A 26033-nucleotide genomic window follows, 5' to 3' on the forward strand; every position below is an offset into this window, starting at 1 on the left:
CACCAGAACTGCAATGCATTATACCTGTCGGTGCTGCACTGACAAAAGCCTCTTTGATCATGCCCTGAGCATGGTCTAACAGGCTTGGTGTAGCTGGCAGATCGGGGGGGGGGGTGCTGATCTGAAGGGAGAGGGAGCATCTTCCCTGTCCCAGCCTTCTAAATGCCGTGATCGCTATCGATCGCGGGATTTAGGGGGCACTGCTCCTGGGACTGACAGCTGGAGCTTGGCTATAGCTTAGGCCGAACTCCCAGCGGCGATCATGCGGGTACTGCTCCTGTGCTCGCACGATCGTCATGACGTAAATTGACGCAATTTTGCAGGAACCCCTTCCTGACCGTAACGTAAACTTACATCAAATGTCAGGAACGGGGATAAAAAATAAAGCTTTTACTAACTTTATCAATTTTGCTGTATTTTTTCTATATATTCAAAACACACATCAGGCAAAAATTACATGGCTTTAATCATTATTGTGTGTACAAATATATGGTTTTATGACAGTAGTGGAGTATTCAATTGCAATACTTTCCATACTGTTCTTGTTTGGCAGCAAGGGGCATAAAGGACTTTAAATTAACTTTAGAGCATCTACCCACTTAATTTAGTCTATATAGTTCAGTAGCCCTTGAAGCCCCTTCATTCCAGTCATTAGCCGTGGGTCTTTGTTCTCAAATCTCCGCCGCATATTTTTTTTTTAAATGATGGTGCCACTTTAAAAAGTTTTTTTTTTCACATCTTCCAGTCTCATAATGAAGATGAATGGTCAGCTCCAGGTCAGTCGATGAGGGAGTTTATCAGTGCTTGAGTGGCGGACAATTTCATTTTCTTGAATTATCATTATTCCTAAGCACACAATTATAAAGCAAGCCAGAAACACATCATCAGATATGTTTTTATTCAGGTCCGTGCCTGTACTGCTGGCCATAAATTCAGCCGCGCATTTCATTTTTATGTCCTTAATCCTTTTGAGAATATCTTGATGCTAATTAAGTGCTTGCTAGAGTACAACACCCACTTACATGTATAAATGCAGATTACGTGTGGGTAATTAAAAGTTGATGTGTGTACCAATCCTCTTTGCATGATGAATTGTTTTTTGGTCAAGCTGTTATGGACCACGAGAATGAATGGTCAGCTTTATAATGAAAGTATCAAATTATTTCTCCAAGCCATGCCAGTATCTTGCTGGACTCACCGCCTCCATCTGTAGTGGAAAGATAATAAAAATTACATATTAAATATGGTGGACTGTAATGTGGGGGAAGGAAATCAGTCAGTTGTGTTTTATTTTAGGAAAAAGGAACTGATCAAAAACTAAAAATCCAAAATATAAAGTATTTTGCACTTTCATTCTTACTTCATTTATGCAGCAAATTCTTGCAGGACGCATCTATATAGTGTGATTTATTTTACTAAAGGGAAATTACTTTTGTGTAAAGGAAACTGTAAGGACAGATTCAAATGCAGCAGATGTGTTTAGAAAATTTTTGCTTTCGATGAATACCATCAATGTCAGCTTTATTAATAGATCTTTCTTTTTACCTGGTGATCGCATCAAAAGTGGACAAAAACCCATCTCAAATGAAATCTGAAAAACTATAGTGGCTAATGTATATTTGGTTTATGTTACCTGCTTAAAAGGGTTTCCAGTGCAGGTTACTTCCACATGAGCAGGTGGATGACGTTGCAACGGTAAAGTCCTACCTGTATGTGTGCACAGATCCTATTCTAATTCATTACAAAAGGAACCATGGAAAACACCTGCATAACACGCACATGTTTCGGCAGGTACCAGCCAACACAACATCATCAGTTCTGCTCACATCCCGATTGTCACGGGTGTGTCGCCACGAAGATCGTCACGAGTACACAGCCTGACTTCTCGCAGCTGACTTGTTGGTGCTTTGTGTTTTTCGGCAGTGAGGGAGTTAATTCTCTCTCTCTCTGTGCTAGACGAGGTCCAGCCTCGCCCAGCTGCAATCAATACTGCTGTAGTGAGACTCCTTCAAATGCCTGCTGGTCTGTTTGGGAAGTGTCGGTGAAAGCATTTCATTCAGACTAACAGAGCGGATCGTGGTGTTTGGAGTTTCTGAGATAAGTGTATTTGGAGTGTTTTTTCCCTTCCTCGCTTTATCATTTATTTCCTTTCCCGTTGGTGTTCCCTCTGTTGTAGTTGTGTAGTTGTTGTATGCAAGGTGGTTTTGGTTTTTCCCTTGTACTGTCTCGTTCGTCTAAGTACTGTGTGTGGGCATATTATTACTTGTCCCCTTTTGTTGTGATCGGGGTCCTTCTCAGGACTAGATTACTTAGGTGCAGGGATCCTCAGGAGGTAGGGGTTACGCTGGCGGCCTGGACCTCTGTACCTTTAACAGTACCTCCAGGTTGAGGGACTAGTCAGGGCCCCAGCTTAGGATCAGCTTAGGCCCCCTACCTCCAGTATACAGAGACAGCGTGACATTTTCACCGACCACTTAGTTTTTCTCCAGCTACCATGGATCCAGTAGCCGGTCTAGCTCGGCAGTTGCAGAGTTTGTCCATGGAGCTGGCGGACGTTAGGTCCAAGGTTTTGCATCCTCAGGAGCAAGCCGGACCAGAACCTAAAGTAGCTCTCCCTGACAGGTTCACTGGGGGGCGGGACAAGTTTTTTGTTTTCCGGGAGGCATGCAAGTTGTACTTTCGGCTGCGGCCTCGGTCATCGGGGAGTGAAGAACAAAGGGTGGGAATTGTCATCTCGCTCCTACAAGGGGACCCACAATCTTGGGCGTTCTCTCTTCCCCCGGGCTCCCCGGCTCTCCAGTCAGTGGATAGGTTTTTCGCTGCTCTGGGACTCGTATATGATGACCCAGATCGGATCTCCCTTGCTGAGTCTAAGTTACGTAGGATCCAGCAGGGAGATCGTCCGGCGGAGGAATTCTGTTCGGAGTTCCGTAGGTGGGCCACGGACACCCAGTGGAATGACCCGGCTCTTAGGAGCCAGTTTTGTCATGGTTTATCCGACAAATTACAGGATGTGTTGGCACAGTATGACTCTCCCGCGTCACTGGAAGCCGCTATGGCCCTTGCTATTCGCGTTGACAGACGGCTTCGGGAGAGGTGCGGGATAACTCTACCCCCTGTGATGACTCCACCTCCTACAAGGTCCCCTCATATGGTGGTTCCCCTGGTCAGTCCAGAGGAGCCTATGCAATTAGGAGGGACATCATTTCGGGGGAGGGGACCGGTGGTGCGCCATAAGACAGGAAGGTGTTTCTTCTGCGGGAGAAAGGGACATTTTATTGGGGGGTGTCCATTCCGTCCCTTGCAGAGTGAAGAGTCGTCGGAAAACTGTTGATCCCAGGTTGTGTGGTGGACGGCAATCTGGGAGTAGGTATTTCGTCCCTAGGTTCGTCTCAGTTTCTCGTACCGGCGGAGGTGGTGGTGGGTACGAGAACTGAGAGGATATCTGTTCTTCTGGATAGTGGGGCCGGGGCTAATCTGGTTGATGCTCGGTTTGCCCGGGTTCAAGGTATGCGATTGAGTGAGTTGGCTAAACCCATCCCCATATTCTCGATCGATGCCAGGCCTCTCGGTCAGGGAAGTTTTTTGCAAGCTGTGCATGACGTAAAACTTCAAGTGGGGGCGATACATAAAGAACTGTTGTCTTGCTACGTGTTGGAGGGTCTTCCCACTCCTATAGTGTTGGGCCTTCCTTGGTTAGCTAAGCATAACCCGGTTATTAATTGGCAAACCAGAGAGATAAGCCAATGGAGTAAATTCTGTAATAAAAACTGCATGAACACGGTCATCGGTGCGGTTACTCCTTGGGTCTTACCTCCATTTCTGGCGGACTTTGAGGATGTATTCTCGGAGAAAGGGTGTCAGGAACTACCTCCTCATCGCGAGTATGACTGTTCTGTAAAACTGCTCCCTGAGGCCAAGTTACCTAAAGCTAGGTTGTATAACCTTTCTGGTCCTGAGAGGCAGGCCATGAAGGATTATATTTCAGAAAGTCTGGCTAAGGGGCATATTAGACCTTCATCTTCACCGGTGGCTGCGGGGTTCTTCTTTGTTAAGAAGAAAGATGGAGGCCTACGCCCTTGCCTGGATTTCCGTGAACTTAATCGGATTACGGTCCGAGATCCGTATCCGCTCCCACTTATTCCCGATCTCTTTAATCAGATCGTGGGCGCCAAATGGTTCTCTAAGTTGGATCTCAGGGGGGCGTACAATCTGATTAGGATGAAGGAGGGGGATGAGTGGAAGACGGCGTTTAACACTCCGGAGGGGCATTATGAGAACCTTGTCATGCCATTCGGTCTGACTAATGCCCCGGCGGTGTTCCAACACTTTGTTAATGACATTTTTCGCCGCCTGGTGGGACAGTTTGTTGTCATATATCTGGATGATATCTTAATTTACTCGCCGGATCTGGTGTCTCATCAGGAGCACGTTAGGCAGGGGTTACAGATCTTGCGGGATAATAAACTGTATGCCAAATGGGAAAAGTGTGTGTTCGCCGTACAGGAACTCCAGTTTTTAGGCTTCCTGGTTTCAGCGTCCGGTTTTCGTATGGACCCTGGGAAAGTGCGGGCAGTTCTTGAGTGGGATCGGCCAGAGAATCTTAAGGCACTACGTTTCCTGGGGTTTGCTAATTATTACCGGAAGTTCATTCGTAATTTCTCGTCCATGGTTAAGCCTCTCACAGACATGACTAAAAAGGGGACGGATTTTTCTAGGTGGTCTGACAAGGCTTGTCAAGCATTCTCCTCCTTGAAAAAATGTTTTGCCTCAGCACCCATACTCATTCAACCTGATGCGTCACAGCCATTCATTGTAGAGGTAGACGCTTCCGAGGTAGGGGTGGGAGCAGTATTGTCACAGGGTTCGTCCCCTGGTAAGTGGCATCCGTGCGCCTTTTTCTCTAAAAAATTGTCGTCCGCTGAGAGGAATTACGATGTCGGCAATAGGGAACTCTTGGCCATTAAGTTAGCTTTTGAGGAGTGGCGCCATTTTTTGGAGGGTGCAGTCCATCCGGTCACCGTCATCACCGATCACAAGAACCTGCTATATCTGGAGTCCGCGAAACGTCTGAATCCCAGACAAGCTAGGTGGTCATTGTTTTTTACCAGGTTTAATTTTGTCGTTACATATCGTCCTGGGTCAAAAAATGTAAAGGCGGATGCCTTATCTCGTAGTTTCCCTGGGGCCGGGAATACGGACGACCCGATTCCTATCCTTCAGGAGGGGGTGGTGGTTTCGGCAGTATGCTCTGAGCTGGAGGAGGAGGTATTGGAGGCTCAGGGGGACACCCCTGTTGGACCTCCGGGGAGACTGTTTGTTCCAGATCAGTTGCGACAAAAGGTGATCGAGGCACACCATAACTCAGTTTTTGCAAGACACCCGGGGAGTAAAGCAACTGTGGATCTCCTCTCGCGTCGGTTTTGGTGGCCTAACTTACATAAGGAGGTGGTAACTTTTGTCACGTCCTGTGGGGTTTGTGCGCGCTCTAAGACCTCACATACCCGTCCGTCTGGGGCCCTCTTACCTTTGAAGATCCCGGAGCGTCCTTGGACTCATCTGTCTATGGACTTTATTACAGACCTCCCTCCGTCTTTGGGTAAAACGGTCATACTCGTTGTAGTGGACAGGTTCAGCAAGATGGCACATTTTATCGCTCTTCCGGCTCTCCCTAATGCTAAAACTCTTGCGCAGGTGTTCATTGGGGAGATTGTGAGGCTTCACGGGGTACCCTCCGAGGTGGTGTCTGATCGGGGGTCTCAGTTTGTGTCCAAGTTCTGGAAGGCGTTTTGTGCACGGCGGGGGATGCATTTGTCATTCTCATCGGCTTTTCATCCTCAGACCAATGGTCAGACGGAACGTATGAACCAGAGCTTGGAGACATATCTCCGGTGTTTTGTGTCAGAGAACCAGGAGGACTGGGCTTCTTTCTTACCTCTGGCAGAGTTTGCTCTTAATAATAGGCGGAGCGAGTCCACTGGTAAGTCCCCGTTTTTTGGGGCATATGGTTTTCACCCCCAGTTTTGTACTTTCAGTAGGGGGGGCTCTTCGGGGGTTCCTGAGGAGGAACGATTTTCCTCATCACTCGCTTCAGTATGGAGAGGGGTGCTGAAGAATCTGAATACTATGGGGAACCGATACAAACGTATGGCTGATAGGAGGAGAGTGTCTGGTCCGGACCTAAGTGTGAACGATCGGGTATGGTTGTCTACCAGGAATATTAAACTTAAGGTTCCCTCCTGGAAACTGGGTCCCAGGTTCATCAGGCCGTACAGAATCAGTTCTATTATTAATCCGGTGGCATTCCGTCTTGACCTCCCCCCTACGTTTAAAATTCACAACGTGTTCCACAGATCGTTGCTTAAGAGGTATGTGGCGCCGGTGGTACCGTCACCTTTACCTCCCCCTCCAGTGGTGGTCAATGGTAACTTGGAGTTCCAGGTATCGAGGGTCATCGATTCACGCTTTAATCGCCGGTCCCTTCAGTACCTGGTTCATTGGAAAGGGTATGGTCCTGAGGAGAGGATGTGGGTTCCTGCGTCGGATATTAACGCAGACCTATTAGTTCGGGCCTTCCACACGACTCACCCGGATAAACCTGGCCCTGAGGGTCCGGAGGCCCCTCGTAGAAGGGGGGGTACTGTCACGGGTGTGTCGCCACGAAGATCGTCACGAGTACACAGCCTGACTTCTCGCAGCTGACTTGTTGGTGCTTTGTGTTTTTCGGCAGTGAGGGAGTTAATTCTCTCTCTCTCTGTGCTAGACGAGGTCCAGCCTCGCCCAGCTGCAATCAATACTGCTGTAGTGAGACTCCTTCAAATGCCTGCTGGTCTGTTTGGGAAGTGTCGGTGAAAGCATTTCATGCAGACTAACAGAGCGGATCGTGGTATTTGGAGTTTCTGAGATAAGTGTATTTGGAGTGTTTTTTCCCTTCCTCGCTTTATCATTTATCTCCTTTCCCGTTGGTGTTCCCTCTGTTGTAGTTGTGTAGTTGTTGTATGCAAGGTGGTTTTGGTTTTTCCCTTGTACTGTCTCGTTCGTCTAAGTACTGTGTGTGGGCATATTATTACTTGTCCCCTTTTGTTGTGATCGGGGTCCTTCTCAGGACTAGATTACTTAGGTGCAGGGATCCTCAGGAGGTAGGGGTTACGCTGGCGGCCTGGACCTCTGTACCTTTAACAGTACCTCCAGGTTGAGGGACTAGTCAGGGCCCCAGCTTAGGATCAGCTTAGGCCCCCTACCTCCAGTATATAGAGACAGCGTGACACCGATGCAGCATGACTGGCTAAATAGATGCGAGACATATGGTAATACTTACATCCTTAAACATTTATCCTTCCCGCCACTGGCTACTCTCTGCCCATCAGTGCTCCAGTCAACAGCATAGACCTAAAGTCAGATATTACCATAATAAAGCACATTATTTTTCTTACCGAGTAAATGGATGGAAACCAACGTAAACATGCAATCTAGAGAGTAACCCCACCATTTGCAAACAAGCAAGGTTCCACATGAAGCCGTAGCCCCAAAAATTGACAAAAAGGAGAAGGAATTTCAACAGCAAAAAAATTTAATGGGTTGGCAAGAATTTTTCTTTTGCTTCTAGTATTTTCTCGGAGCTGAGACACAGGAAAAGAGAATGGACCCGCTAAAACAGTTTTATATTTCTACCAATCTGTGGTCACCAGTCTGTTTCCCAAACTCCAGTCCTCACGGCCCTCAACAGGTCATATTTTCAGGATTTCCTTATTATTGCACAGGTGAGAGAACCTGTGGCAATTTCTGATGCCTTGATAATAATTCCATCACATGTGCAATACTAAGAAAAACCTGAATACATGATCTGTTGGGGGCTGAGAGGACTGGAGTTTGGGAAACACCAGTGTAAACGGACCCTTACTCTCTTCCACTTTACCTTCTTTTTAGTCTACCATACAGGTTAGTAAAAAAGACGGCAGATTTGGAAAAATGATACCCATATAGTTTCAATAGCTGTTGGCTAAAAGTTTGTTTAAAGGGACTCTGTCAGCACAGGATGACTGTTCAAACCACGTACAGGCGCTTGGTGCTTCATGGTGGGGCCAATCATTTAGATACACCTTCCCATCTGCTTGTTTTCCATCTATCTCCATCCTTCTCTGGCTCTATGATGCCAGAGCTGTCAATCAAAGAAGTGCGTGGAGATTGAGGGAAAACAAGCAGGTGGGAAGGTGTATATAAATGATCGGCCCTGCCATGAAGCACAGAGTGGCAGGACTTAGTTAGAACAGTCGTTCTGTACTAACAGAGTCCCTTTAACTGGTAGGTGTTCCTCCCTATACAGATGAACACTTGTTTCATAATGTTCATAATGGGGAGAAGGGAGTAAGTTTCTTCCGAGTACAAGATTCCAGAAGCCACTATACACATCAGATAGTTGTCTGGTCACAGTAAAAATCGGCAAGTTTTGGCGACTCTGCTGTAATGCGTATGGGAGTTTTAATATTTGAATGCAGGATTAGACTACATAGGGTTTTTTTCTATTGTGTTTGCGTAGAGCTTCAGCAACCTTGGTACATAAATATGCATGCAAGCCATAGGTAAGTTTACTGAAGCCTATTTGCAGAAATGCTTTACTTTTTATTTTAGATACATTACAATAAAAATGCTAAAGTGCACATGGACATTAAAACAAGGCAAGTATAAAAATACACACCTTATGTGTGTGTCTTACCTCATCTGCGTGTCCTGGTAGGTCCACAAACAACTTCATTGTCTTAGCATCCCAAACTTTAAGTGTGCTGTCACTGCTTCCGCTAACTAAAAGCCGACTATCTGCAGACCAAGCAATCTGATACACAGCAGAGACATGACCACGTAAGGAAGCCAAGTACCTGCATTACAACAAACACATTGCATTATAATATAGAAGCACATATTATATATTAGAAGTATAAAAGTAAATATAAACCGAAACCTTTTTTTTTGGCCAATACTACTAGCATTTTTATTTGAAATATCTTCTTTGCAGGGTAATAATACTTCTCCTATTCAATGTACTGTAAACTACAGCAAAGGAGGAAAACACCTGTATATTGCCAAGCTCATGACACACAATGAATGAAAGTATTAGTGTAGTTCCTGTGATTTCTTGTGCAACTGACTTTTCCACTGGCTAAAATGACCGAATTCTCTGGATTACGACTGTACTGCTCATTTGGCTGACTGATAAAGGAAACACCCAAAGAACTAGCAAGATACAGAATTCTGTAAAATTGTATTACACATACTGTACCTACTGGATTTACGTGCATTGGGAATTTTGGGTTTAAGCAGTAACATTTGCTAAAGATTTGCTGTAGCTGATGGGGATGAGATGATTTAACCATAGACAGCAATTTTAGAGAGTCTGAGAACTGTCTATTGTCGTCCCATCAAAGAAGATGCATACTAATATAACAACATTTTTATTTTCCATTTCTTCCCACCCATGTCTATACATTTTGTGTATGGCTTTGGTACTTAATTGGACATTGCACAAAAAGAAGGCAATTGTACACAGAGAAAAGGAAAAATTAAATTCCACTCATAGGAAAGCTGTGATCCTAGGCCTTATATTATAACAGATAGCACAGTCTGGAAGAAAATGGCAATAAAAATACACTCCTCAATATTGAAACTGCAACACCATAAAGGAATAGTAGTCCTTGCTACTGCCATTTTTCCAGTGTCCCAGGACCCTTTCTGGAACATAAAGCCAGTCCGCATGTTAGTCATGCCACAGTGAGCATGGCCTTTTGCATGGCCTAAACATGCTACCATTGCCTGCAGCTTCTCTGGATTTGTCTCCCATCAAGCACATCTAGGATTGTGAAGGTAGCAGATCTTAAAGCACATGCCAGCGTTTTTTTTTCTTTCTTTTAGCACTGGAGTAGTGCAAGTAATTTAAAATCCCTGACCCTAGTATTATACTTACCAGACGCCGTCTTCAGCTGTTCCCAGCGCAGCATCTTGTGACCACAATCGGCATTCAGAGGTAATGGTCACAAGCTCTCAATGCAAGTCTATGAGAGTTTCGTTCTCATTCTCAGAAACTTACATAGAGTAGTGACTTCCAGGTTGATCCGACAGGTCACAAACTGCAGAAGGAGACCCGAGCAGTGCTGAGAACTGAAGAAAACTGTGACTGGTAAGTATAATACTGGGTGCAGGGAACTTAGATTAGTGATACCACTCCAGGCCTACAATGAAAAAAAAATGCTGGAATGGTGCTTTAATGATTTGCCTGCCTAAATGTATTCAGTGTGGCAGAACATTCCTCAGATAACCATTAATTACTTCAATGATAGCAGTCAAGAAGTGTAACTGCGTTAATTTCTCCGTGTGGCGCTCATACTTGATACTGAATAAATTAAGAGATTTCGAAAATTTCTATCAATCCCGTTTTTTCCATAATTCCACGACTTTTCCTTCATGGTGTTGTAATTTAAAAATATATATATTTTTCAACTTCAAGATTTTCTTATTTTAATTATTTATTCTTAAGTTCTTTATTAGAGGAACCCTAGAAACGGGCAACAAAGGCGTAGCTTAAATGGACTAGTTACTCAACAGGTTTGCGCAATTTACCAGTATCACATTCATTGTCCACCAGAATTTATCCCGGAAAATATGGTTGACTTTTTCTTTAGGTTAATAAAATATTTCTTAAGACTTGCAATTCAAATAAAATCTGCTATTGTCCCATCCTCAAAAAGAACAAGACTATTGTAGGCAGGGCTGTGGAGTAGGAGTCGTGGTCGGTGTCCATTTTGGTGGAGTTGGTATAAAATGGAAAAACTCTGAAAATATATAATACATTGGGTACAGTAGTACAATGCAGTATGTGCTGTAAATTTTTTATCAGAATTTGGAAAAGTTATGAAATGTCCTATAAATGTCTGTTCAGTTCCTGATCTAGGCTTTTAGTTGAGATGAATCTGTGCTGCACTTTATGTACACGCTCAGTAGTGACCAGTGCTGTGGAGTCGGAGTCAGGGAAATTGAGGATTCGGAGGTTTGGATAACTGACTCCATAGCCCTGTTTGTAGGCTGCAATTATTTTTCCATGCAGATCCAAAAGTGATAAATGTGCTGTCCGTTGTGCACGAAAACAGAACACGAACAGAAAAAAGTGCATCTGAATGTACCCATCGAGTTATTGAGTTCACTGTAACAAAGTCAACAACTATTGCCTGCATGACCTTATAAATCATCATTATTAAGGTTGTCCTGAGATTTAAAAAATATTCTTTTTTCCAAATACAGAAGCTCAGGCTGTATCTGGTATTGTCATGAACCTCTGTTAAGTTAATGGGACAGAGCTGCAATACCAGATACAATCCATGAATAGGAGTGGCATACTTCAAGGGAAAAAAGAAGATCACAAAAGATAAAGTCACTTACTTTCCAGTTCTACCATCCCATAGCTTAATAGATTTGTCAAAGGAGGCACTGGCAACGATTCTGGTGTCTGGGGAAAACAGAACTTCATTGATGAGTGCCTGGTGTCCTGTCATCCTCTGTAAAGGCTTCTTATCTTCAGCTGGAGCCCAGAGGAATAATGTGAAGTCATCAGAGCCAGATACGAGCCTCTCAGGATCTTTTCCCTGTTTAAGACCACAAACTGATGTTAAAAATAATCAGTGCAAGAAAGTCTCTGGTGAGAGACTATATCACACTGGTTTGTTAAAACTGATGAAAACAATAAGGTGATTACACAATAAAGAAACACACCATACCAGAGGTGCACCGTCACATTTCTAGAACCTTGAATACTCTCATGGAGGAATATAACATTCACTCTGGTAATCATGAATCTTTACCAAAGGCCTGTAGTGTACAGCATTTTGGCGAATTATTTCTTGCTATCTTCGATATACATGTTGTATTCTAATATTTACATGGTAGGTCAAACCTTTGCCATGTGTTCAGGATTTGATTTTATCCTACATTCTGCTTTCTATAAAATCATCAATTAAAATATTTCCACACCTAATGCCTGCATTTATCTTTACTCACCCGCACTTGGTTGTATCTCTGTAAAGCTTTCTCTTTCAACTGCTCCACTAAATGGTAACAAAAATAAAACAGGTATTGGCATTCAGATGGCTTTTAAAAGTACAAAAAAAAAAAAAGAGTTTAAAGGCACAAAAGCAATTTCATTAACTCCCTTCCTCCCACTGGTACATCCAAAGTTGGGTCATTGTCTTTGATGCCTGCTAAGTAGCTCAGCCTACATCATTCCGGAATATGATGGCTGTACTACACAGCCATCATCTGCCTCTAACTGCAGCAAGCAGATTTCCGTCCACTGCTGTTAACCTTCTAAATGCCGCTGTCAATCTCTAACATCGGCATCTACAGTGTGCTGTACAGAAGTCTCCCTGTTCCATACACCCACAAAACAATTGCAGAATTGCAGTTATTGTGCAATTTCACTGCACTTGGAATTTTTATTCCAGTTTTCCACTACATTGAATGGAAAAATCAATGGTGTAATTCAAAACTACAAATAATCCTGAAAAAAAAAAAACAAGCCTTCACATGGCGACGTTGGTGGAAAAATAAAAAAGCTATGTATCTTAGAAGAAGAGGAGGAAGAAACCAAAGCACTAAAATGTAAAGTCACACTGTCAGAAGAGATTAAACATGTGGATACCAGTTTTTCCAAGAACGAAGATACCATGACAAGTGATTGAGCTAGCCCCATATGTACACTAAGGCCTCCCTCAAAGGGTTATTCCCAACAGTAAAAGTTATCACTTTTACAGGATAGGCGATACCTCGCTGATCAGTTTGGGTGCGACAGCTGGGACCCGCACCAGATAATAACAGATAATATTTTGTTATAGTACATTCATAAAGAAACAAGACAGAAGAATCAGCGCCTTCAAAATGTGGTGCGGGAAAAGGATGCTATCAATACCATGGATGACCAGAAGAACAAGCAAGTCAATTTTGGAACAAATCAAGCCAGACATGTCACTCGAAGCAAGGATCACCAAGCTACGACTTGCCTACTTTGGACACATCATACGAAGAGAACAATCACAGGAGAAGGACATCATGGTTGAAAGAATAGGAGGAACAAGGCGAAGAGGAAGACCAGCAACCTGATGTCTTGATACTATCAAGATACCGGAAGAAAGACCCTGGTGGACTTATCTAGGTTTGCACAAGATCCATCTTCCTACAGAGCGTTCATCTATCAAGTTGCCATGCCTAAAGATAGAGTCAAAGGCCGTCTAATAATAATAATTATTATTGTACACTGTCAGTTTTGACAAAGATACAAAGATGCCTACGGGAAAAAAAAAACCTAGAATAAAAAATGCCACACAAAGCATTCGGAGCCTAGGAAAAAAAAAATTAATTGACCCTTAAATCACCATAAACCAAAAATGTTTTGTAAATTAGCTGGTTTACACTTCACTACAGACTGAAAACTAACATCAGGCTGCATCATTTTTTACCTTTAAATTTTTCACTCTTTGTTTCATTGCAGCCATTTGGTAAATTCTAAAAAGTTCATTTTTTTTCTCATTAAAGTACACTCTGCACCCCATCTTGACTAAAGAAAAACATAAATGTAGAAATTTTTGCAAATTTATTAAAAAAGAAAAACTGAAATATCACATGGTCATAAGTATTCAGACCCTTTGCTCAGTATTGAGTAGAAGCCCCCTTTTGAGCTAGTACAGCCATGAGTCTTCTTGGGAATAATGCAACAAGTTTTTCACACCTGGATTTGGGGATCCTCTGCCATTCTTCCTTGCAGATCCTCTCCAGTTCCATCAGGTTCGATTTTGAAGGTTGGTGGACAGCCATTTTCAGGTCTCTCCAGAGATGCTCAATTGGGTTTAGGTCAGGACTCTGGCTGGGCCAGTCAAGAATGGTCACAGTTGTTCTGAAGCCACTCCTTTGTTATTTTTAGCTGTGTGCTTAGGGTCATTGTCTTGTTGGAAGGTGAACCTTCGGCCAAGTCTGAGGTCCAGAACACTCTGGAAGAGGTTTTCATACAGGATATCTCTGTACTAGGCCGCAATCATGTTTCCTTCAATTGCAACCAGTCGTCCTGTCCCTGCAGCTGAAAAACGCCCCCATAGCATGATGTTGCCACCACATTTCACTGTTGGAATTGTATTGGGCAGGTGATGAGCAGTGCCTGGTTTTCTCCACACATACCACTTAGAACTTTTTGGTGATAATTCTATCTTCATCTCATCAGACCAGAGAATCTTATTTCTCATAGTCTGCGAGACCTTCATGTGTTTTTGAGCAAACTCTATGCGGGCTTTCATGTGTCTTGCACTGAGGATAGGCTTCTGTAGGGCCACTCTGCCATAAAGGCCCGACTGGTGGAGGGCTGCAGTGATAGTTGACTTTGTGGAACTTTCTCCCATCTCCCTACTGCATCTCTGGAGCTCAGCCACAGTGATCTTGGGGTTCTTCTTTACCTCTCTCACCAAGGCTCTTCTCCGTCGATTTCTCAGTTTGGCTGGACAGCCAGGTCTAGGAAGACTTCTGGTGGTCCCAAACTTCTTCCATTTAAGGATTATGGAGGCCACTGTGCTCTCAGGAACCTTGAGTAAAGCAGAAATTCTTTTATAACCTTGGCCAGATCAGTGCCTTGCCACAATTCTGTCTCTGAGCTCCTTGGGCAATTCTTTTGAGCTCATGATTCTCATTTGGTCTGACATGCACTGTGAGGTCTTATATAGACAGGTGTGTGCCTTTCCAAATCAAATCCTATCAGTTTAATTAAACACAGCTGGACTCCAATGAAGGAGTAGAACCATCTCAAGGAGGATCACAAGGAAATGGACAGCATGTGACTTAAATATGAGTGTCTGAGCAAAGGGTCTGAATACTTATGACCATGTGATATTTCAGTTTTTCTTTTTTAATAAATTTGCAAAAATTTCTACATTTCAGTTTTTTTCAGTCAAGATGGGGTGCAGAGTGTACTTTAATCAGAAAAAAAAAGAAGAACTTTTTAGAATTTACCAAATGGCTGCAATGAATCAAAGAGTGAAAAATTTTATAGGGGTCTGAATACTTTCCGTACCCACTGTATATTATATATGTGTATGACAAGATTAGTTTAAACGTGCAAATATTATATATTTATAGGAAATGACTAACGCAGAGCTAAAGTAAACTGAGAAGAGACAGAGATGAAAAAGGTCATTATGAACAATAAGGACAATAATGAAACCAAACGCTTACATGAGCCTTGCATGTCTTGAGGATTGATGGAGGCTTCTGCTGGGTTGAAAGCCCCAGTGCGGAGAACATAGTCTGTGCTAAGTGCCATGGTGTTAACCCAGTGTCCATGACCTTGCAAAGTGCGGCACAAAACACCCTAAAAGAGATTTATTAAATTAGACCATGGCCATTCATGAACTGCATTCTACCCCCACCCACAGCTTTCCCCATATTAGTATGCATAGGAAAAAAAATAACAGCTGGGGGTGATGGCGACTGGATACTTAGACATAAGTGAGACTAACAGCATGTACAGTGTGCTGCAACTAATAAAATGGAAGATTGGCCAAAATACTCCACATTTACACATAAACAGGCAAATAGCTGAAACCAGAGGTGACGGCATGAGGTAGGTAACAGATTTACTTGAAAGTGGTTTGTGTTTTGGCTACTAAAATAAGGAAAATGGCAATTCTTATATACTTACATCACTGGCTCTCCAGGCTTTTATGGTTCTATCCTGTGAGGCAGAATATAATAAGCCATCTCCACCCCATTTAACAGTGGTCACTGACTGTGTATGACTGGTAAGGATCTTCTGGCACTGCCCCGTGATGGTGTCCCAGATACGAATGCTGCAGTCTTTGGATGCACTGGCAAGGTACCTGCACTCTGGGTTCCTAAAATATTAGAGATGAACAGAAAATCCAAACTCTAAAGTGTATATAAAAAAGAAGTTTGGGTCTACTTCAAATGCAGCAATACCTTTACCAAAAATGTGAAATACAGAGGAGAGTTTAACTCTAATGTAATGAATAATATGACACACATCAGATAATGTGCTTTCTCTCCCAGTCAATTGCATTTTCTGTGCATCTTCCTTGTCTAGAAATAAGGCACTACACAATGAAAAATGTTTTATAACTTTTGAATATGATGCACTTCGGCATAATAAATAAGCAACATAATGTTACAAAAGGGTAAAGAGCGGATTTCATTACCCTTTTGTATTAGAGAACTTGCCATACCACAAGATTGTATCCGTGCATTTGAGATGCTCTTTCCTTGGGTGAGCTGACTACTAAAACTATTGTGTGTAACCGTATATTGCAGTCCAAGGAAAAAGAAAGTAAAGTCAGTGACCATAAAACAAGGCTGAAAATAGGGCAGAATAGAGTGGTTTAAGAGCCACTTGTATAGGGTGAAATGCCATCACCTTCTATAAGAATATAACCCCTTCAAAGCAACCCCATAACCTCTGCCATGCATAGGCTTTAATCCTCTATTTCTCACTGGTGGTTTAATGAGCTGTACCAATTTGGCCCCTTGATATTCTGTAAATCTGTTCTTAATGCTCCAACTTTATGATATGCCTGTGACAGACTTCTGCTTAGGCCATATTCACACGTTCAGTATTTGGTCAGCATTTCACATGAGTATTTGTAAGCCAAAATCATGAGTGGATCAGATATACAGAAGTGTTGACGTGTTTCTATTATACTTTTCCTCTGATTGTAAGCAAAACCAGGAGTGGAACAAACACTCAGATAAAATCAAGGCCATGGAGTCGGAGTCTGTGTCCATTTTGGTGGCGTTGGTATAAAATGGACCGACTCAGACAGTAATACAATGCAGTATGTGCTGTAAATGTTTTCATAAGAATTTGGGAAAGTTATGAAATGTCCTATAAATGTCTGTTCGGTTCCTGATCTCAGCTTTTAGTTGAGATGAATCTGTGCTGCACTTTATGTACACGCTCAGTAGTGAGGCAGGGCTGTGTAGTCGGAGGTTTGGCTTACAGAGTCCACAGCCCTGGGTAAAATACTAACTAAATACTGACTTGTGAATGTGACCTTATACATAGCAGTCAATCAGCAGGCAGAGTTACAGGGAAGGTGAGATTGTGTAAAGAGCTGCAGTCTCAACCAATGATGAGAAAGGAGGCGTGTCCTAGACTACCTCAGACTCCCTATAGGCACTGTAGCGAGACTGTAGTAATAGACCACGGCTCTGCACTTGTACAGTTTAGATAGAAAGAGGCCAGTAAAAAAGCACTGAGAAAAATAAATAGCAGATAATCATCCCATGTAAGTAATTACTTATATATATAATTTCTTGAGCAGATAACTGAACATTTGATTACATTTTTCCTTTCAGCAAATGTCAGCATTGTTTTACAAGGATTTTAACATGCCTGACTTACAAATGAAGAGGCTCCCAACATAGCCATGTTATCCATTTTGAGTGTCCTATTAATGTTTTGCCAATTTGCTTCCCTGTGTTTGGGTCCCAGATACAAATCTAAAACAAAATTTAACCTGGATTAAATAATCTATAAAATAAATATTAAATAATTTACACATTAGTACAGATAGTAAAAATCACATTATGATTATCAAGTAAAAGCAGATACTGCTATAGAAATGAAAAGCGCTTACTACATGCCACATGCTCCCAGGCTAGGTTGTTGCAAGAAACCCACCCAGTTGTTTTAGGGAATGTGATGCTTGTGAAGACCAGAGGACATTTTCCCCTTTATGTTGCTTTTAGGGCCAGATCATTGGTCTTACTTAAAGGGAATCTGTCACCCCCATGGGAGATATCAGACCTCTACTATGGCCATACAGGGTACAGAAAAGTAAATCTATACATACCTGTATGGTCCATAGTAGAGGTCTGATTGCAGAGAAAAGCGCTTTAATCAATTCTATTTTGTACAGGCTTGGCGTCCTGGGGACGCGAAGCAATCCCCACCTATGTGCTTATTATTCCCCCCCAAATCCCCGCCTATATGTTTAATTATCATATTCCCCCCCTCCCCTGCACGTCACAGGGCCTGTGATGTGCACTGTGCCCCCTGACTTCCCGGGCATGCGCTCACAGAGATCGCTTTGCTTCATCCCGGCCCCGTCTGTCTGTGCTCTGCGCTGCAGGGTTCTATTGCGCAGGCTGCTCCGGGGGGAGTCACTGTCACTTTCTGGCTCCTGCACAATAGAAACCTGCAGCACAGGTAGATGGGGCCGGGATGAAGCAAAGCGCGCTCTGTGAGCGCATGCCGGGAAGTCAGGGGGCACAGTGCACATCACAGGGCCCTGTGACATGCAGGGGAGGGGGGAATATGATAATTAAGCAGAGAGGGGGGATTTAGGGGAATAATAAGCACATAGGCGGGGATTGCTTGGTGTCCCCTGGACGCCAAGCCTCTGGAAAAAAGAATTGATTAAAGCTCTTTTCTCTGCAATCAGACCTTTACTATGGGTCATAGAGGTATGTATAGATTTACTTTTCTATACTCTGTATGGTCATAGTAGAGGTCTGATATCTCCCGGGGGGGGGGGGGGGGGGTGACAGATTCACTTTAATCCCTTTTTAGTACAGTCACACGTTTGTGACTCCCAAACAAACACCATTTTTGACCTCCTGAGGTGCAAAAGCACTAGACATCTTTATTTGGGTCGAATAAATGATTATTTGCCAATCTCAAACAAGATGGAAATTTCAATATCCTGCTTTATCACACCCCTCTTTTTAAGACATGCAACATTGAAATTGCAACACCAAGAAGGAGAAATAATTGAATTATCGAAATCACAGTCATGTTAATAAAAGGTAAATGAGGAAAACATTTTCAAACATCTCAATTTATTCAGTATAGAGTATTAGCACCAACTGCAGAAATACACACACTTACACGCCTTTCGCATGCTATCAGTGGGGTTAAAATAGTTGTCTGATTGCACTTGGGCACGCAAACCATCAAGATCGTCTGCTGAGAGATCCCTCTGCAACTGCCAAACAAGTTCAGAGACGCTACAGGCCATGGTAGCATGTTTAGGAAATGCAGGCTGCTCACAGTAGTGCAAGTAACATGCGGCCTGGTGTGGTCGTGTTGAAAAATGGCTCCTGGAACACTTTCACATTCCCTTGTGAAGGTCTCTTCTTGGAGTTGCCCATGTGGTCTCCAGACTAATCTCCAGCTATCATTATAGCCAAGACAAAAGCAGGACTCATTACAGATAAACATAGACCTCTATTCCAGCCTCCATCGCCATCCATCTTGCTCTGCATCATGGTAGTCTTTGAAAGCCGTGATGTGGGGTCAATGGAAAGCCTGTATCTGGATGTCTGGCTTGTAGCTCAATGTCGTGCAAATGCATTCAGTGGTTAGCTCTGTTGCTTTGCAGTGCTGGGTTTAAATCCCACCAAGGACAACATCTGCAAGGAGTTTGTATGTTCTCCCCGTATCTGTATGGGTTTCCTCCCACACTCCAAAAGACATACTGATAGGGAATTTAGATTGTGAGCTCCAATGGGGAAAGTGATGATGATGTCTGTAAAGCGCTGAGGAATATGATGGTGCTATATAAGCAAAGCATAATAAATAGATAAATAATGCATTCTGATGATTTGGGTAGAAACTGTTTGAAACCTTAGGCTATGTGACACATAATTTCACTTGCAATACAGAACGGATCACTATAATCCATTCTTTGAATCTGACAAGACCACATGGGCAACCCCATGAAGTGGTCATGATGGAACTGCACACCGGTCCTGCTCCCGGGATTATGGTGTGGGGTGGCATAATGTGCGGTACCCAGACCCCTCTAGTCTTCATTCCAGGTGCACTAAGATCTCAGCGTTAGAGTAGAGTCACATGAGCGTATAAAAAAAATCGTTCAGCGTTTCATCCAGAAAACTCTGGACAATTTTTTTTTCTCACTTGTCATCTGTGTGTAGTCCATATACAATCCAATTTTTACAGTAGCAGCTACTAATCATTTACAAGACCATTTACAGTTTTGTATGTTACAGAACTAATAAATAATAATAATAACTGCAAAGTAGAGGTAAAAATTGGATGCTATACTCATCTGCACTGCCCCATTGAGTAACATTGGTCCAAGTGCTGTCCGTTTTATCCATGGATAGCACTCGGACCGAAAATACAGTTGTGTACACGAGCCCTTACGTTGATTTAGTCATGGAATCAGTGGTATAGCCATTTTCTCAAAGTGTCCCAGGAACCATTTTTCATCACAAAGCCAGGCCTGATTTTGCTATTGCTATTGTGAGCAGCCTGCATGGCCCAAATGTGCCTTGCATGCACTCATCACGGCAGAACTTTCTTCAGACAACCATTAATAATCTCACCGATTGCTTGCAAAGGTGTATAAGTAGGTTAATTTCTGTGTGTGGCACTCATACGCGATACTGGATATATCTAGATGTCTTGAAAATGTTGTTTCCATTTTATCATTTGCATATTATTAACATGTCTATCGATTCTGTGACTTTCAGAATTCCACATCTTTTCCTTCTTGGTGTTACTATTTAGTTGTTCAGAAGTCTTACATACCTGGCTATTTTTACATCCTGATGCCAGCTTTTTCCCATCTGGGGACCAGGCAATGCTCAGCACCCAATGTGTATGCCCTGTAATTAAAAAAACAAACACACAAACACTAAAACTGAATGAAAACACAATTATTTGTGCGAAAGAAATTGTAATTTGTTTCCCCTGAGAGTATCCTCAACCTTAACTTTGTTGGCTCTAGTTTTTTCCCATTTCTAAAGCGTCTTATTGAACTATTTTCTAAAAATGTCTAATAAAATTATCTTCAAACCAAAAAGAAATCAAAAATATGTTCAAAGATTTATGCCTAGTTTTCAAATTGCCTTATACTTAAAGGGGTTGTCTGTCCTTTGGCTAAAATTCTGCAGTCACTCTATGTGACTGCAGACTTGTGAATCTTCACAGTGTGAGCGCTGTCAGGATTCTTTGGTGCCCGCGCCGGGTGTGACCGGAAGTATGCGCTTTACATACATGCGGTCACGTGCCGACTAGATGTGCGAGCTCATGTACTAAAAAGGATTGCTATGGAAATGTTACAGCTAAAGAAAGTATCGCTCTTCATTACCAGCATGGGTTGTGATGCGACATTGTTGTGTTACTGACTGATTTTCACTTTCGAGTTACAGCCCACATGATTGCATACAATACAATGCATTTGTGCCACCTCAAAATGTCCCAGAGAAGGCCATCCTGGGTCAAAGCAGCTAACAACGTCACATCTGTTAGAATAGTTTCTTCTTTTATAATGGACACTAATCGTAGAAAGAAATGTAGAAAATGTTGCATATGTACCTGACTAATATCAGTATAGCCTCACCGACGGTGAACGTACACATCAAACTAAACAACCAATGCTGACATATGGCATTAGAATATGTTTAATTTAATCTTCTTACCTTTGGATGTAAAAAGAGGCGTCTCTATGCTAAGGTCCCAGAAGCGAACAGTAGTGTCTCCCGATCCACTGGCCAAGTGTCTGCAATCACACATAGATTACGCTTACCAAGTGCTCCTCTGGATTGTGACCTGAGCTAACCTCCTCAATAATATATTTGTAGTCATACTTACTTTCCAGTTGGGCTGAAAGCTACAGAAATCACAGCTTCAGTGTGTCCCTCTAAAGAGCTGGTGCAGCGAGTGACTGCACGGACCTTAAAGACAGCTTGTGGCTGATAGATTATATCCAACACTTTTTCTGTTTCTACTGTCTGTTTTTCCAGTGTTTTTTCTAAAGACGTCACAATTTCCACATCATGGACAAAAAATGCTAAAGGTACCGGCTCTTCCTTTGAAAAAAATAAAATAAAAACAAAAAGCACAGCAATAACCATAAGGGAAGAGGTTTAACTAATCAAATGTAAAGTGAACTAGTATTTTTATGTAATTTTCACTTATAAAACTAAATATGGCCTAATACATCAGATAGCCAATAGACAGCCATCGCCTACAAAGTATGTTCAGCTCTGTCAAATGCAAGGTCAATAAAAGGAAGGAAAATGGCTGACTGACAACTCACCAAAACACATTAGATTATAAACCGATCCCTTCATCATTTCAGAGGGATCTGTAGACTAAAATGTACTGTTCATGACCACATAAAAATCTATCACACAGATTTCTGCAAAAGATCTGCTGCCAATCACACTCTGCCTCAGAGGAGGAACAAGGTCTAGGTATGTTTGTAGCTGAAAAACTGCATGAAGGGTTTATACTTGTGTTTAGGGAGAGATCTGTGAGTGGGGATGGAGTAGCTGACCAACAAAAACTTATTTCCATGCTCCTTTTTATTATAACTATGGTCTGGATTCATTAATAGGGTTGTTGGGGACTAACATTGATGGCCTATCAATACGGGTGCTGGTATGCAGAACCCGACAGCAGCCACTATTCCCGTGCAGCTCGGCAACTGAACCATTCCACCCGCTTCCGACACTGGGAACTGTTGATCGGCAGGGGTGATGGGTGTCGTATCCCTGATCAAAACCTAAGGATAGGCCAATGTTACAGTCCTGGGCAAGATAGGCAAAAACTTTCACACTGCTGGTGGGTCCAACTTGCCGGGGGTCACCGGTGATAATGAGATCTCTGAAAAGCCCCATCTAAATATTGAAGAGGTTGAGCATGCTCCGCTAAATTTAGTCTTCATGGGAGTACTTAAGTCCAGCGCAGTGCCATTAAGAATGAATAGAGTAGGGATGGCACATGCTTGTTCTCCCCTTCAATCATATGTGGCTCAGATTTTTGGGATCGGTGCGGGTGCCAGGGGTCAGACCTACAGCGATCAGGAAGTCCTATGGATAGAAGGCAACTTCTAATCTTGGTATATCCTCTAAGTATTGTGTTTTGCACGCCAGTCTTAAAAGGGATTGTCCACTACTTTTTATTATCCCCCTAATGTATTCCCCCGGGGCCCATAAGGGTTTTTGTAAATACCTTGCATTGCAGTTACTGCCTGTGAGCGGCGCTATCACTGACCGCTCACAGGCATCACGTGACCCCCGGCTGAAGCCGGCTCTGACATCTGCTGACGTCACATCAAGTTGCGGCTGCAGCCGGGCGTGACATCAGTGCTGCGTTCCACGGTGGAAGCTGGGCTGTGGGCGGGGTTACCCCGCGCGTCACACCCGGCATCCACCGCGCGCTCTGCCTCTCCCCATTCATTGGGAAAGCGCGCGGTGGATGCTGGGTGTGATGCGGGGGTAACCCCGCCCACAGCTCAGCAGCCACCGCGGGGACCGTGTCACTGATGTCATGCCTCACTTGACGTGACATCAGTGACGGGTCATGTGATGCCTGTGAGCGGCCAGCGATAGCGCCGCTCACAGGCAGTAACTGTAATGCAAGGTAATTACAAAAACCCTTATAGGCCCCGGGGGAATACATTAGGGGGATAATAAAAAGTAATGGACATCTTCTTTAATGAAAGGAGCTCTGGAGTAAGTTGCGCCAAATTCAATAAAAGGCATGTACCTCATAATGAATTTGAGTGCATCTTTCCGCTACGATGCACCATTGCCAGAAATGTACGCCAGGCAGGGGCTGGAGTAAAATTCTGCCATAATTTACACCACTTTTGTGAATGAATTTGTTGGGCACGCTCGGTCCCGACTCATCCGAGCTTGCTTTGAATCACCCCAGCATTTCAGTGTAAAACATAGCTCTCTGTAATGAGGGAGCCCTTATTGATGACTGGCTCTGTTTAAACAGAACACCTCTCGTCTAGGTACAGTATGTAAGCAGTTGTCATTACCTCCTGTAAAAGGGCATTACAGACGAGCTGCAATTTATCTGGTGTAATGTCCACAGGGACATCAAATGAAGTGCCAAGCACCTCCCCACTTTCATTCTTAAACTGAACCAAAATTCTTCCCACGTCTTCATTCATATCTGTAGAGAAAAAAGTTAACACAAAGATAAGTAGTTGACTTTTTAAAATCCAGTGTTATAAAAATAATACATTTCAACCAATAAGTCTTAAAGAAGTTTTCCTTCCAATAAAGAGTATGCTAAATAGATTTCAGATCAGTCAAAAATAGCAAAAGAATTGAAACTCCCTCTCAATGATGCCCTGGTGGCAGAAATTGGAAAAATACCTCTACAGGAGTCACTGATAGCTGAAAGTGCTTTCTTACTCTTTAAAATCAGTCTAATGTGTATATGTATGCATGAAACTGAATACTGAGCAGAGGGTAAGAGCGGGGCCAGGGGGCTGTACAAGAACGGCCCCTCCCTCAACAGAAGAGAGTAAAACATTTACTGACAGACATGCAGCACAGTTAGCAGGTCTTTCACACTGAATGGCGGGATTCCTGGGATTTATCAGCATCAGTAGTCAGAGAGCCAGTGACCTGTGGAGGAAGTGCTGGGAGGTCACATCTCTGTAGTATGGCTGCTACTACATGTGAGGACACAGTTTACAGTGAAAGTGGTGATCGGTGAGGAAGGCGCCTGCACTTACTAAGGGAGTAAGAACAAGATTTGCTATACACTGACTGACATTATAAGCACCACTACTGCGCAGCTTTATGTTGCTTGGTTTTCCACCTCTTCCCGTGAAGAAACACAGACTCCGCTATTTTATCAATTCTCACTGTGGTGCATAAGAAAAAAAGGATCCACTTTGCAAAGGAAAATAAAATAAAATTCAAAACTTAATTTCATCCAGATTAAAAATTAAGATATCCATGGTGCATGATTAAAAACACACTCACTGTTTTGCTTCACTCTCTGCTTTTTCATACATCTAATGGTTAATTTAGATGTGCGGATTCTGGCCTAGTTACGAGCGCAGACTGGCTTTATAAAAGTTGATCAGAACAAAATTACTGGCCGCTTTACACAGGCCAACCAGGAATTAAATGTACAGAATGATTGTAAATGGGGGTTTCCAGTCTGAAATGAAAAGTCTGCGGTCACTCTGTGTGACTGCTGAATCAGGATCCCATTTACATAGGTGCTGTCACATGCCGACTAGACTTTCCTTTGAGAGCAGTTGGATGAGACTAGTCGGCATGTGACCACAAGTAGGCAAAATCAATACATGGGTTAATATGATTGCCCACTCGCCCATAGCATCCAGGAGAACCATGACAGTCCGCAGTCACTTTTCTTTTCAGACTGGAGTACGATCCTTCTTGCCCCATAAACAGCATAAGGTTATCGGCAGCACATACACCGGGTGAAGTACAGCTGATAGCTGCTCCTTACTAATGGGGAGAAAAGTGCCCAGTCCTGCCAATCAGTGCGGACCCCAGCGGTCAGACCCTCACCCATCGGTAATCACCTAGCCCATAGGTGATCGCTTGTGTCACCCGGCCAACACCTTATCCATAAGCTGGCACTAGACCGGCTCCCTGGCACATAAAGCACATCTGCACAGCTTAGTGTAAGACACAGCCTGTTACTCGCAGCAGCCGTGTTCTCAGGTACACAGAGCGAGGCTAATGTACACTCCAGAGAAGCCGCACAACTACCGCACCGCAATACCTGTAACTTCTACTCACTGGAGACAGCAGACATGTGTACACCGGGCGCACGTGAGAGGAGACGTCATCTGTCAGCGCCAGCCTACCAGAGAGATGCTGCACTAACGAACGGCAGCAGTGCGGGCGGCAGCGCCACCTGCTGGAGTGCTGACACGGTACATTGGAGGAGGACACGTTCTTTTGTCCGTTGAGGTCTATGAGAGGATGTAAGAGGTAGTGAATTCTGTATATTACTACACCGGGTGGGCTCAGGTGACTGCGACTACAGAGTCTTCTAGAATGGGGAGGAACTGAATCTCTGTGAGGAAGTACAATAGATGTATTTGTATGAGGTACAGTGGGTCTAGAGCAGGGGTCTCAAACTCAGCTGGGCATATGGGCCGCACACGGAAAAACATTTAATTTGGGGGCCGCATTATTTGCATGACAAAGTGACATTTTAGTGATACCATTTTATTTTCTAT

The 26033-nt window shown here is 43.3% G+C and overlaps 1 protein-coding gene across 2 annotated transcripts; it reads right to left on the reverse strand.

The window, feature by feature from the left end:
- Positions 1–442: 442 nt before the first annotated feature.
- Positions 443–25707, reverse strand: NLE1 (notchless homolog 1). 2 transcript variants are annotated; one of them, XM_073665473.1, is made up of 13 exons: positions 25588–25707; positions 23835–23971; positions 21653–21870; positions 21481–21560; positions 20588–20664; positions 17432–17529; positions 15716–15908; positions 15250–15385; positions 12040–12086; positions 11425–11627; positions 8714–8873; positions 7319–7389; positions 443–1207 (listed from the first exon to the last, which is right to left on the reverse strand). In XM_073665473.1, the coding sequence occupies exons 1-13, from the start codon at positions 25601–25603 to the stop codon at positions 1195–1197; spliced, it is 1449 nt and encodes a 482-aa protein (XP_073521574.1). In that variant the 5' UTR covers positions 25604–25707; the 3' UTR covers positions 443–1194. The 2 variants fall into 2 exon arrangements, with proteins under 2 accessions (XP_073521574.1, XP_073521575.1); XM_073665474.1 differs by having other exon boundaries at positions 25571–25666.
- Between the last annotated feature and the right edge of the window lie 326 nt (positions 25708–26033).

Source organism: Phyllobates terribilis, unplaced genomic scaffold (assembly GCF_046119375.1).
Source record: "Phyllobates terribilis strain yellow unplaced genomic scaffold, ASM4611937v1 Scaffold_2__4_contigs__length_985480577, whole genome shotgun sequence".
Taxonomy (NCBI): Eukaryota; Metazoa; Chordata; class Amphibia; order Anura; family Dendrobatidae; genus Phyllobates; species Phyllobates terribilis.

Bases quoted from the DNA above. Each gene is read 5' to 3' on its own strand.
- NLE1 (XM_073665473.1), bottom strand. The intron at 11,628-12,039 runs GTGAGTAAAGAT...GGTCTTAAACAG, and splicing joins AGAGATACAACCAAGTGCGG to GGAAAAGATCCTGAGAGGCT. The intron at 8,874-11,424 runs GTAAGTGACTTT...GTTGTAATGCAG, and splicing joins TGGGATGGTAGAACTGGAAA to GTACTTGGCTTCCTTACGTG.